At 35.6% G+C, this 13,100-nt stretch overlaps 1 protein-coding gene across 1 annotated transcript in view; it reads right to left on the reverse strand.

Annotated features, from left to right (window-relative positions):
- Positions 1-13,100, reverse strand: part of LOC124607017 — a 231,844-nt gene that overhangs the window by 77,960 nt on the left and 140,784 nt on the right. The window contains exon 7 of the mRNA XM_047139176.1: positions 8,881-8,992. Within this exon, the coding sequence (XP_046995132.1) occupies positions 8,881-8,992 (112 nt within the window). The remainder of the gene's footprint in view (positions 1-8,880; positions 8,993-13,100) is intronic.

A 13,100-nucleotide genomic window follows, 5' to 3' on the forward strand; every position in this document is an offset into this window, starting at 1 on the left:
GAAATATTTATTTTCTGAAGACAAAGATGAAGCTGTTGTCAAATTGCAAACTTTCAAGAAATAGGAAGAAAATCAGTTTGAGAAGAAAGTAAAATGTCTTAAGTTTGACAATGGGTCTAAAATCAAGAATGCTCTCACTAAAAAGCTTTTAGATGAACACGCAATGTTTCACATTAGAGCCAACATGTACACACCTCAACAAAGTGGAAGAATTGAAGGAGAAATGCACACAGCTGTTGAGTCAGCACAATCAGCTGAATGACAATCTCTGGGCCAAAGCAATAAATTATGCAATCTCTACATCAAATCAAATTGGAACAAGTTCAATAAAAGGCAAAAGTCTTTCTGAATTGTGGTTTGGCCAAAAAACAGATCTTATTGAGTTGAGAAGATTTTGGTGTGACTGTTATGTTTTGATTGAGGATCACAAACTAAGAAAGACTGAAAAGAAATCAAAGAAAGGAATCTTCATCTGATATGACTTGGATTTTCACTGCTACAGAATCATCCAACCTGATCAAAAGGACATCAATGCTCCTGATAATATCATATTTGATGACAGAATAAAAGATAAAGAAGAAATTACTGTAGTAAAGTCTGTCACATGAGCAAATAAGAACAAAATTGAGTACCAGTATCTAGAAGAAAACCAGATACCTGATGATTGATTGGGTGATGTATCCAAAGAGCGAAGTGCGTAAATCAGAAGTTTGAAATAACATTTTACAGAATATTTCAATATCAAATGTCATATTTTTGGAGTGAAATTTAAAAAGTTCACAAGGAATTTTTGTAAATCAGTGTATGCATACAAACGAAAACATTTAAGACAGTTTAAGTATGATGATTTGAATCCAGTATCTACATGGAGCATAGAACACTGGCAATTGAAGGTACTGGAAATGACTGAAGCCCACAGAGAAGCTATTGGGATTTTATTGTACTTTGCAATAATATGTCATCTAGATGTTGTTGTTGTTGTTGTTGTTGTTGTTGTTGTTGTTGTCCTGAGACTCGTTTGACGCAGCTCTCCATGCTACTCTATCCTGTGCAAGTTTCTTCATCTCCCAGTACTTACTGCAACATACATCCTTCTGAATCTGCTTAGTGTATTTATCTCTTGGTCTCCCTCGATGATTTTTACCCTCCACGCTGCCCTCCAATGCTAAATTTGTGATCCCTTGATGCCTCAGAACATGTCCTACCAACCAGTCCCTTCTTCTTGTCAAGTTGTGCCACAAACTCCTCTTCTCCCCAATTCTATTCAATACCTCCTCATTAGTTATGTGATCTACCCATCTAATCTTCAGCATTCTTCTGTAGCACCACATTTCGAAAGCTTCTATTCTCTTCTTGTCCAAACTATTTATCGTCCATGTTTCACTTCCATACATGGCTACGCTCCATAAAAATACTTTCAGAAACGACTTCCTGACACTTAAATCTATACTCGATGTTAACAAATTTCTCTTCTTCAGAAACGCTTTCCTTGCCATTGCCAGTCTACATTTTATATCCTCTCTACTTTGACCATCATCAGTTATTTTGCTCCCCAAATAGCTAAACTCCTTTACTACTTTAAGTGTCTCATTTCCTAATCTAATTCCCTCAGCATCACCCGACTTAATTTGGCTACATTCCATTATCCTCGTTTTGCTTTTGTTGATATTCATCTTATATCCTCCTTTCAAGACACTGTCCATTCCATTCAACTGCTCTTCCAAGTCCTTTGCTGTCTCTGACAGAATTACAGTGTCATCGGCGAACCTCAAAGTTTTTATTTCTTCTCCATGGACTTTAATACCTAATCCAAATTTTTCTTTTGTTTCCTTTACTGCTTGCTGAATATACAGATTGAATAACATCAGGAATAGGCTACAACCCTGTCTCACTCCCTTCCCAACTGCTGCGTCCCTTTCATGCCCCTCGAATCTTATAACTGTCATCTGCTTTCTGTACAAATTGTAAATAGCCTTTTGCTCCCTGTATTTTACCCCTGCCACCTTTAGAATTTGAAAGAGAGTATTCCAGTCAACATTGTCAAAAGCTTTCTCTAAGTCCACAAATGCTAGAAATGCAGGTTTGCCTTTCCTTAATCTATTTTCTAAGATAACTCGTAGGGTGAGTACTGCCTCACGTGTTCCAACATTTCTGCGGAATCCAAACTGATCTTCACCGAGGTCGGCTTCTACCAGTTTCTCCATTCGTCTGTAAAGAATTCGCGTTAGTATTTTGCAGCTGTGACTTATTAAACTGATAGTTCGGTAATTTTCACATCTGTCAACACCTGCTTTCTTTGGGATTGGAATTATTATATTCTTCTTGAAGTCTGAGGGAATTTCGCCTGTTTCATACATCTTGCTCACCAGATGGTAGAGTTTTGTCAGGACTGGCTCTCCCAAGGCCGTCAGTAGTTCTAATGGGATGTTGTTTACTCCCGGGGCCTTGTTTCGACTCAGGTCTTTCAGTGCTCTGTCAAACTCTTCACGCAGTATCGTATCTCCCATTTCATCTTCATCTACATCCTCTTCCATTTCCATAATAGTGTCCTCATGTAGACCCTCTATATACTCCTTCCACCTTTCTGCTTTCCCTTCTTTGCTTAGAACTGGGTTTCCATCCGAGCTCTTGATATTCATGCAAGTGGTTCTCTTTTCTCCAAAGGTCTCTTTAATTTTCCTGTAGGCAGTATCTATCTTACCCCTAGTGAGATAAGCCTCTACATCCTTACATTTGTCCTCTAGCCATCCCTGCTTAGCCATTTTGCACTTCCTGTCTATTTCATGTTTGAGACGTTTGTATTCCCTTTTGCCTGCTTCATTTACTGCGTTTTTATATTTTCTCCTTTCATCAATTAAATTCAATATTTCTTCTGTTACCCAATGATTTCTACTAGCCCTCATCTTTTTACCTACTTGATCGTCTGCTGCCTTCACTACTTCATCCCTCAGAGCTACCCATTCTTCTTCTACTGTATTTCTTTCCCCCATTCCTGTCAATTGTTCCTCTATGTTCTCCCTGAAACTCTGTACAACCTCTGGTTCTTTCAGTTTATCCAGGTCCCAACCCCTTAAATTCCCACCTTTTTGCAGGTTTTTTAGTTTTAATCTACAGTTCATAACCAATAGATTGTGGTCAGAGTCCACATCTGCCCCCTGGAAATGTCTTACAATTTAAAACCTGGTTCCTAAATCTCTGTCTTACCATTATATAATCTATCTGATACCGTCTAGTATCTCCAGGATTCTTCCATGTATACAACCTTCTTTTATGATTCTTGAACCAAGTGTTAGCTATGATTAAGTTATGCTCTGTGCAAAATTCTACCAGACGGCTTCCTCTTTCATTTCTCTCCCCCAATCCATATTCACCCACTATGTTTACTTCTCTCCTTTTTCCTACTCTCGAATTCCAGTCACCCATGACTATTAAATTTTCATCTCCCTTCACTACCTGAATAATTTCTTTTTTCTCATCATACATTTCATCAATTTCTTCATCAACTGCCGAGCTAGTTGCCATATAAGCTTGTACTACTGCAGTAGGCATGGGCTTCGTGTCTATCTTGGCCACAATAATGCATTCACTATGCTGTTGGTAGTAGCTTACCCGCACTCCTATTTTTTATTCATTATTAAACCTACTCCTGCATTACCCCTATTTGATTTTGTATTTATAACCCTGTATTCACCTGACCAAAAGTCTTGTTCCTCCTGCCACCGAACTTCACTAATTCCCACTATATCTAACTTCAACCTATCCATTTCCCTTTTTAAATTTTCTAACCTACCTGCCCCATCAAGGTATCTGACATTCCACTCTCCGATCCGTAGAACGCCAATTTTCTTTCTCCTGATAACGACGTCCACCTGAGTAGTCCCCGCCCAGAGATCCGAAAGGGGGACTATTTTACCTCCGGAATATTTTACCCAAGAGGATGCCATCATCATTTAACCATACAGTAAAGCTGCATGCCCTCGGGAAAAATTACGGCTGTAGTTTCCCCTTGCTTTCAGCCATTCGCGGAACCAGCACAGCAGGGCCGTTTTGGTTAGTGTTGCAAGGCCAGATCAGTCAATCATCCAGACTGTTGCCCCTTGCAATTACTGAAAAGGCTGCTGTCCCTCTTCAGGAACCACACGTTTGTCTGGCCTCTCATCCAGATCATCCAGATATCAGTTTAATTACTTATGCATAGTTATAAACCAATGGTTAGTCACTGGAAAATGGTAAAACATATTTTTCAGTACCTAAAAGGAACTACGATGTTTGGTTTATTCTTTTCTGGAGGCTCAACATTGCTTGCCTTTGCTGATTATGATCACTGAAAGGACAGAGAATTTTGTGAAAAATTAAAAATATTATGAAAAACAAAATATAGAAATGATTTTAAGTTATAAATGTACTGACTGTAACATTCTAAGGGTATTAGAACATGTAATTCAGTTAAACAAAATAAAATCATAAAGATAGGCAATCCACTATAGGTGTTCAACTGCCAGTCTATTGGTTGATCTTGGAGTGAGCAGTGCAAGGTAGGAAAGAAGAGAAAACCAGAGCTGTTGCAGTCAAGCCTTGGCAGTGTACATATTGTGGTATGCCATGTCTGGCAATGTTATCCTTAAGCAATAACAAATCAGAGTGAAAGTGCTCAGTATTTGTTATGCCAGTGGTTTATAGTTCCTGAAGTAATCTACAGTTTATTTTGTGTTGGAAAGCAAGAATATGTGACTGGTTTTATGTGATGGAATATGAATCTTATAATACAGAAAGTTAATATGATTACTGCAAGTGGGTGGTAGTTATTAATTATTTCCATTACTGGAGACATGAAGAGCCTGTACAAATTTTCATACAACAAGCATCAGCTTCAACACTGATAAGGCTGCAATGAACCAGGCAAGACATTTTCATGTTAACAGTCTGTAGGAATGTATCAGAATGTTACAGTCAACTCCATGGTTTGCCTTAGTTTTAATAGTTTTGTTAAAAGTATTTGTTAGAATCATTGTCAAAAAGTAATATACTGATCAACAGGTCCATGTCCATTTTGTTAAATGTAAATTTTGTGTCACTCTGTATGCTCAAAAGATCATAGTGATTGGTGTTATAACAGTCTTGCAGTGCCATATAAAAGTAGCTTACAACATTAATTGTTTACTTTTAACTGAAAAGACAGGAAGTGTGGTCTCTTTGATATGCCATTGTAAAGTTTAATTTAATGAGATTTCTTTCCTTCAAATTTGCTTTACCACAATATTAACTTTACATAATTTTCTACATACAGCTGGCAGCCATTAAGCCATGTAAGAATATCTCTGCTTCGATTTTGTTTCCAACTAAAATTGTTGCCACAAAAGTTGTTAAAGTAAATTTGCTTGTGGCACTTATAAAGATGAACTGAAATAAAGTATTGAAATTGCCCCTTCAGAGCTGGCAAACAAAACAGTCATTGTAGACATAGTTTTCTTTCAGTGGGTCTGTTGTAAGGTAAGGCTACATAGCTGCAAGCTGTTTGCTAAAGGGGTGTGGATAAAACCAAATCCAGATAGGCTATATAAAGTTTTGTGTGTGTAATAACTTGTGTGGCTTAACAATCATGAAAACTGAACCCCATTATCCACACCTTGCTTTGGAGAGAAGTTTAAAACATAACTAGGTGCCTTGCTAATAACGGTATACTGTTAGAGATTGTTGTTAATATTAATAACAACTGTGTTTGTTGTGCAGTTTTAATGAAAATGCTGTACTGAGCATACTGAGCAAACTAAAAGCTGGATTTTTCTGATGACGCATAGTCAGTGCAGGAGAGGCAAAGGTTCTTGTTTCTTGTAAGGCAGTCCCAGCAGGTAGCGGTACAGATGAAGGGGGCATCGTACACCCGACCCCCGACCGCTAAATGAATTCACGTGATCAATGCTATAGAAGATAAAGACATTATTCTGCTCTATTACTTTAATATTAAGCAATATTACCGAGTTATCCCACAAAATAATGTCAAGTTCATAGTTAAAAAGGCTTTCTTTCCCCACTACATAACATTAAAAATGGTTCAATTAACACACAATTCAGACATTTGAAATACAAAGATGAATCGATCATACGTGGATTCGGTGGGTTCAGTTACAACTCAAAAAGAAATGTCTAGTGGTAACTTCAGCCACTGAAGCACAATATCGAGCCTCTGACTCTTCAGTCAACAATTTAACACTTCAAAATTTTATGGAGAGCTTGAAACAATTAGACTGGGATGAGGAGTACAGGGAACATGTTGCTAATTTAAAATTTAACCTATTTCATGTTACCTTTGTGAGTATATTTGAAAACAGTTTCCCTAATAAAACAGTGAAATATAATTGTAAGAAACCATCTAAAAAGCCATGGGTTACTACAGAGATAAAAATATCTTGTAAACAAAAAAGGGAAATGTGTCTTATCTTGTAAACAGAAAAGGGAAATGTATCTTATAGCTAGGAGGAGTAACGATCCCAAAACAATGAAACATTATAAAAACTACTGCACTGTATTAAGAAAAGTTATTAAAAAGTCCAGAAGTATGTGCATTATGTCTGAGATTAGCACATCTGATAATAAAATTAAAACAATTTGGAATATTGTGAAAAGCCAAACAGGGCAACCGAGAGCACTGGAAGACTGTATTTCTATCAAACAATGAAAAGTTTGTTAACAAAAAGTCAGAAGTAGAAAACATTTTAATAATCATTTTTTAAGTGTTGTAGAAAAATAGGTTCCAGCTATTCATTAGAAATACAAGACAGTATCTGGAAGAAGCAGTACCTATGCAATTTGATAAAATTGAAATTCAACCCACCACTCCTACTGAAATTAGGAAAATAATCAATTCACTCAAAAGTAAAAGCTCACATGGAATTGATGGCATTTCCAACAGAGTACTAAAAGCTTGTTCCCACAAATAAGTAGGATTCTCAGCCACATATGTAGTAGTTCACTGAAACAGGGAATTTTTCCAGATAGATTGAAATATGCTATTGTTAAACCATTGTATAAAAAACGGGATAGAAGAACTACCGCCCAATCTCACTTCTGACAGATTTATCCAAAACTCTTGAAACAGTTATGTATTCAAGAGTAGCATCACATATTTGTAAAAAAATGAAGTACTAACAAAATGTCAATTTGGTTTTCAGAAAGGCTTTTCAGCAGAAAATGCTATATATGCTTTCACCGATCAAATTTTAAATGCAATGAATAACCAAACATCACCCACAGGGATATTTTGTGATCTCTCAAAGGTTTTTGATTGTGTGTATTATGAAATTCTTCTAGATAAGCTTAAGTATTGTGGTATGAGTGGGACAGTGCACAAATGGTTTAATTCATACTTAACTGGAAGAATGCAGAGGGTTGAAATTAACAGACAGATAGTCTACAAAAACCAGCAAAGTCCTCTAACTGGGGAGTAATCAAGAATGGTGTCCCACTGGGCTCAGTCTTGGGTCCCTTATTGTTCTCAATATATATTAACGACTTGCCACACAATTTCACGAAGATGCAAAGTTAGTTCTTTTTGCTGATGATACAGGTATAGTAATAACACCCAAGAAGCAAGAATCGGCTGAGGAAATTGCAAATAATGTCTTTCAGAAAATTATTAAGTGGTTCTCAGCAAATGGACTCTCATGAAATTTTGAGAAAACACAGTTTATACAATTGTGTACAATAAGTGACATAACACCATTGATAAATATAGACTATGAATGGAAGTTGTTGCTAAGGTAGGATACTCAAAATTTCTGGGTGTGTGCATTGATGAGAAATTGAATTGGAAGAAACACATCGATGATCTGCTGAAACAGTTAGGTTCAGCTACTTACGCTATTAGAGTTATTGCAAACTTTGGTGATAAACATATCAGTAAATTAGCCTACTATGCCTATTTTCATTCACTGTTTTCATATGGCATCATATTTTGGGGCAATTTGTCATTAAGAGAGAAAGTATGCATTGCATAAAAGCATGTAATCAGAATAATAATTGGAGTCCACCCAAGATCACCTTGCAGACATTTATTTAAGGGACTCAGATATTCACAGTACCTTCACAATACATATATTCACTTATGAAATTTGTCATTAATAACCCATCCCAATTCAAAAATAACAGCGAAGTGCATAGCTACAACACTAGAAGAACACTAGAAGAATTCACTATTCTGGATTAAATCTCACTTTGGCACAGAAATGGGTGAATTAGGGTGCCACAAAAATCTTTGGTCATTTGCCAAATAGTATTAAATGTCTGACAGATGGGCAACCAACATTTAAAAGCAAATTAAAAGAATTTCTGAATGACAACTCCTTCGACTCAATAGATGAATTCTTAGATATGAAGTAGTAACTAAAAAAATTAATTAATTAATTAATTAATTATTTTGTGTAAAGAAAACTTATGTTAAAGTGACACTTTCCACATCATTACAAAATGTCGTATTCATGATCTACGGAACAAGGATTAATGTATGTATGTATGTACAATGTATGCTGGATACACTGCCTTGTGGAAAATGCTTTCAAATGTTCCACATATTTTTTCCAACAATGCTGTATGCGTAATTACTCTTTGCTCAGTCAGTTGCCTGCCATCTCTTGTTCAAGTATATTGTAAGTGAATAAGTTACATTAATTTTTACTCCTTTAAACATAACAAAGTAGTTACTTATCTTTAAAAGAAGAATTTATCAAGAATGTATTAAGTTTATAAAATTCTATGTACTTCATTAAATTAATTTGGTGTGTGTGTACTTACCCTCCATTTCTGTAAAATGATTACTGGACAAATAAATTGGAATAAGTTATTGAGTACATATCGTGGAAAAGAATGTAGATTCAGTGCACTTACATAGATCCTGTACATGGCTGGCATATCACCCCTATGGTTGCTGTCATACCATTTTCCAGGAAAAACATGTGAAAGGCATACCGATGCATTAAGTCCCAATCTCTTTTATTACCTGTATTAAATGGAAAAAAGATTAGAACACAATAATTTCACTTAAAAAATCTGTTGTCAAGTAAGTGGTACATGCTGTCAGTAAACTGCTTAACTATGTCTGCACGTTTGGACATCCTCGCTACAGGATAAAAGTCCAATGAAGGGTTATCTTCAAAGTTATCTTATCCCCTATATTATAATTGCACACAGAAATGCTAACTTATGGAAAAGAGATACAAGTGATGTAATACTTTATCACTTTTTCTTTAAGTCTTGGATCCCTAGATTAGAATTGTCAGAATTTACAAGTCTGTAGGCATACATACAATGTATTAGTGTAACTGCAGACAGACACATTTTTGTTGAACACTATAATTTTGTAGTTTTGTATTTGAATACTCTGGAGATAAATTAGCGTTGATACAGTTGTTGGCGTTAGGTACAATTTCTTATCGTAAAATAAGGCCACGAAAGCTTTTTGAATGCTATAAAATGAAAATGAGAGGCAAGAGCTCTTTTTCTAACTTACAGAGCTGAAAAATCAAACTTTTCATTTATGTAAAGAAAACTGGTACAACTATACAGTGAATTTAAAAAATCTGTAGGGTTCTTCAAAATCTTTCAACAAAAGGTAGGTTTTCAAACTTTCAGCACATGAAAATGGCTACACTACTGATTCAAATTATCTCAAAATATTGGTAAAATATTTGGTATTCAAACATAGCCTGACAAAATAATAACTGTTACATTAGAAGGAGACAGAATGACAGTCTAGTATTTTCTTTCAGAGGCAAAATTCCAAGCAATGCTGACAGAAAGACGAAGTACTATTCCTAGATTTTGAAACATATATGATACTTCCACAGGATGAAAAGAGGAAACCACTCGGGGAGTCTGGAAATGAGAAGTAAGCTATTCAGACCCAAGGTTATATTGTGATGACAAGGGGCAAAAGAAGGAAAAGATATCAGAGAGAATATAATGCAAAAAGCAACTAAGAAAAAAAATCAGAGGAATGGCTATGGGAACCAGCACGGCCCCTATTATGCCAACATTTTCAAAGGCTGCAAGGCAGAGTCATTCTGCAGCACCTATAAACTGAACCCCCTGCCTTGGTACAGAGTTATGACCAACTTTGTGATCTGAACTCAAGACTGAAGAACCCCAAGGACAAATTCCAAAGGAAATTCATGCTGTACTATGCACTACTTAGAGTCCACTGCCTCTCATGTAGTACTATTCAATATATGTAAAATTTCCTTTGCTTCCTGTCTTCCTGTCTTCAAGGTATGTTTTAATAAATTATCTGCTGATCCCTTGATTGCATAATGATGGGCTTTCTCTAATTTAAAAACAAAACAATAAACATGATTCGTGCCACAAGAAAAAAGGAAGTCAGTGAGTGAGAAACATATCTCAAAAATAAACTTTGGTATAAAAGAGCAATGCAATTTTTTTTACACTATCTTCACAGCCCCAAGCAAATTTCTGAGTGAAAACTGCCTGGGAAAGAATGGCATACATTTAAAGAGGTTGGGGTCTATAACACACAAACACAAATGTTTACAGAAGCATGTAAAATCATTAGAAATAAGGGAAACTAATATGGGATGAGGAGGGGATTGTGAAACAGGAAACCTGATATCCACGATTTACATATACAATGAAACAGAACATAGAAAACCACAAAAAATAATGAGAGCAATTTTAAATCTTATGCAGAAAATTATAATGTAACAGCTAGCTCATGCAGAAAGAATGTTAGGGATGTGGGAGCTGCAACATTACCCCATAACAAGATAAGCAGAAACTGTATAAATTGGCTTGACTTATGGAAAAAATATATTACTGGAAATGTAAAACTAACAAGCCAAAAAATAAAGGGATGTAGTTCTTGACTGTAAATTCAAAACATCTATGCACTGTCAAATGGGTGCATAGACACTTTCATTGGAAACATCAGTGAACTCTTTTGTATCACTCTAAGCAAAAGCTACGAGGTGAACTAAATATGAATACATTGCTAGATTCCAATGGCAGCAGGAAACTTCTTAACACAATTAAAATATGTGGATTAAACAAACAAAATATCAAATCCGACACCTACAACAGCAAACATCTGTACAAAAATAATCTCATTTTCACAAACCTATATGACTTTTAGTAGAAAGGAGAGAGCATAGTTGCAGCTCTGTAAGACAATGATGCAGTCAAAATACGATTAAATCAGAATAAAAGAAAAGGTACAACACATGGGGAAAAAGAAACCTACATGAACAAAATTTAACAGTTCTTAGGCTTACATATAAGAAAAAAGGATGCGCAATGCTGGAAAGAGATTCTTCAGTGGATCATACAATGATAAATTTTATAAACATCATTCCCAACTATAACATGACCAGTAAAAAAGACTGATACCAAAACTAGCAATAAATAAAAAAAAATGGATAACAAGAAGCATATATATAACAAGTAATGATGAAAACTTCAAAGAGTATTACAGAAAATATAAAGGAATATATGACAAAGTACTGCAAGCAGCCAAACAAATAGATGCAAAAACTTACATAAGCAGTGCTGACAATAAAAGCAAGGCTTGCTGGTCTATTATAAATAAATAATAACATCTGCAATGAACTATACAAATGTTGGCTTGGTTCCTGCTTTCATGTGGCATGATTGGCCCCAATTGAACAGGTCTATCAGGAGGGTCAATATGGAGCTAGATCAACTGCTTCAGGTGGCTACTTTGTCAAGCTTAAGTTTGGTTCCTGTTAATGGTATTGGTAGGTGGGACTTCACAAGACATGGCCTGCATCTCAGTAGAAAAGGGAAGGGTAAATTTGCTGGGATGATGGCAAAATCTTTAAGGGGGAGGGCACTGAAAGCCATGGGAGTACCTATTCTTTAGACTAAGGTCAGCGTCCAGTCATCCAACCTTGATTGAAATTAAGCTTAATGAGAAGCTCAGACAGGCACAAACTAGTGATGTTAAAATATCACGAAATTCTTATAACAGTACAGTGAAAAACAATGTTAGTATGTCACAAGATTCTCATAAAAGCACTGTGAAAAATGATGTTAGTATACTGCATCAGAGGATTAAAAAACAAAGTCAATGAGCTCCTTGTTTGTTTAGAAGATTTAGAAATTGAGGGTGGAACAGATGCACTATGCCTGTCTGTACATGGAAATGGTAAATGTAGGTGGATATAAGCTTTCAGCACATGTAAGTAGAGACACAGTGGAGAGAGGAGGAGCTGCCATATATGTTAAAATCTGCCATAGTGTGAAACATTTGGAAATTAAAAAATTTTGTATAGAGAAACATGCATAAGCACGTGCATGTTAGCTTAAACAAAATAATGGTACTTTTCTAATTGTAGCCATGTATAGGTCTCACTGGGAATTTTTCAGCTCTTTTTTGAAAACTTGGATTCTTTGTTGTGCTATCTGTCAGACAGAGGGAAGCAAATTATTGTTTTTGGGGATTTCAATGTAGATTTTCTGAAAGAGTCCAATAGAAAGCTTGACCTTGAGGTATCACTTGGTTCTTTCTATTTAACTTCAGTTATTGATTTTCCTACTCAGGTGGTACAGGAAAGCAGGACACTGATAGATAATGTTTTTCTAGACCAAGATAAATTTAATCAAATTAAAACTTTTCCTGGTAAGAATGGTCTGTCTCATCATGATGCATAGTTAGTTACAGTACATGATGGAGCTTCATACAGTAATGCAAAAAGTCCTTCAAAATAGTGCATTCAATTAACGATTTAACAATTGAAATATTTAGGGAAAGCTTGCAAGAGTTAGATGGGGACGAAGTGGACAGGAAACCTGATGCTACTTTAAAATTTAACCTATTTCATGATACCTTTGTGAGTGTATTTGAAAACAGTGAAATATAATTGTAAGAAACCATCTAAAAAGCCATGGCTTACTAAAGGGATAAAAATATCTTGTAAACAGAAAAGGGAAATGTATCTTACAGCTAAGAGGATAATGACACAGAAACAGTGAAACATTATAAAAACTATTGCACTGTATTCAGAAAATTATTACAAAGTCCAGAAGTGTGTGCATTATGTCTGAGATTAGCTCATCTGATAATAAAATTAAAACAA

This window comes from Schistocerca americana, chromosome 3 (assembly GCF_021461395.2).
Source record: "Schistocerca americana isolate TAMUIC-IGC-003095 chromosome 3, iqSchAmer2.1, whole genome shotgun sequence".
NCBI classification, from domain to species: Eukaryota; Metazoa; Arthropoda; class Insecta; order Orthoptera; family Acrididae; genus Schistocerca; species Schistocerca americana.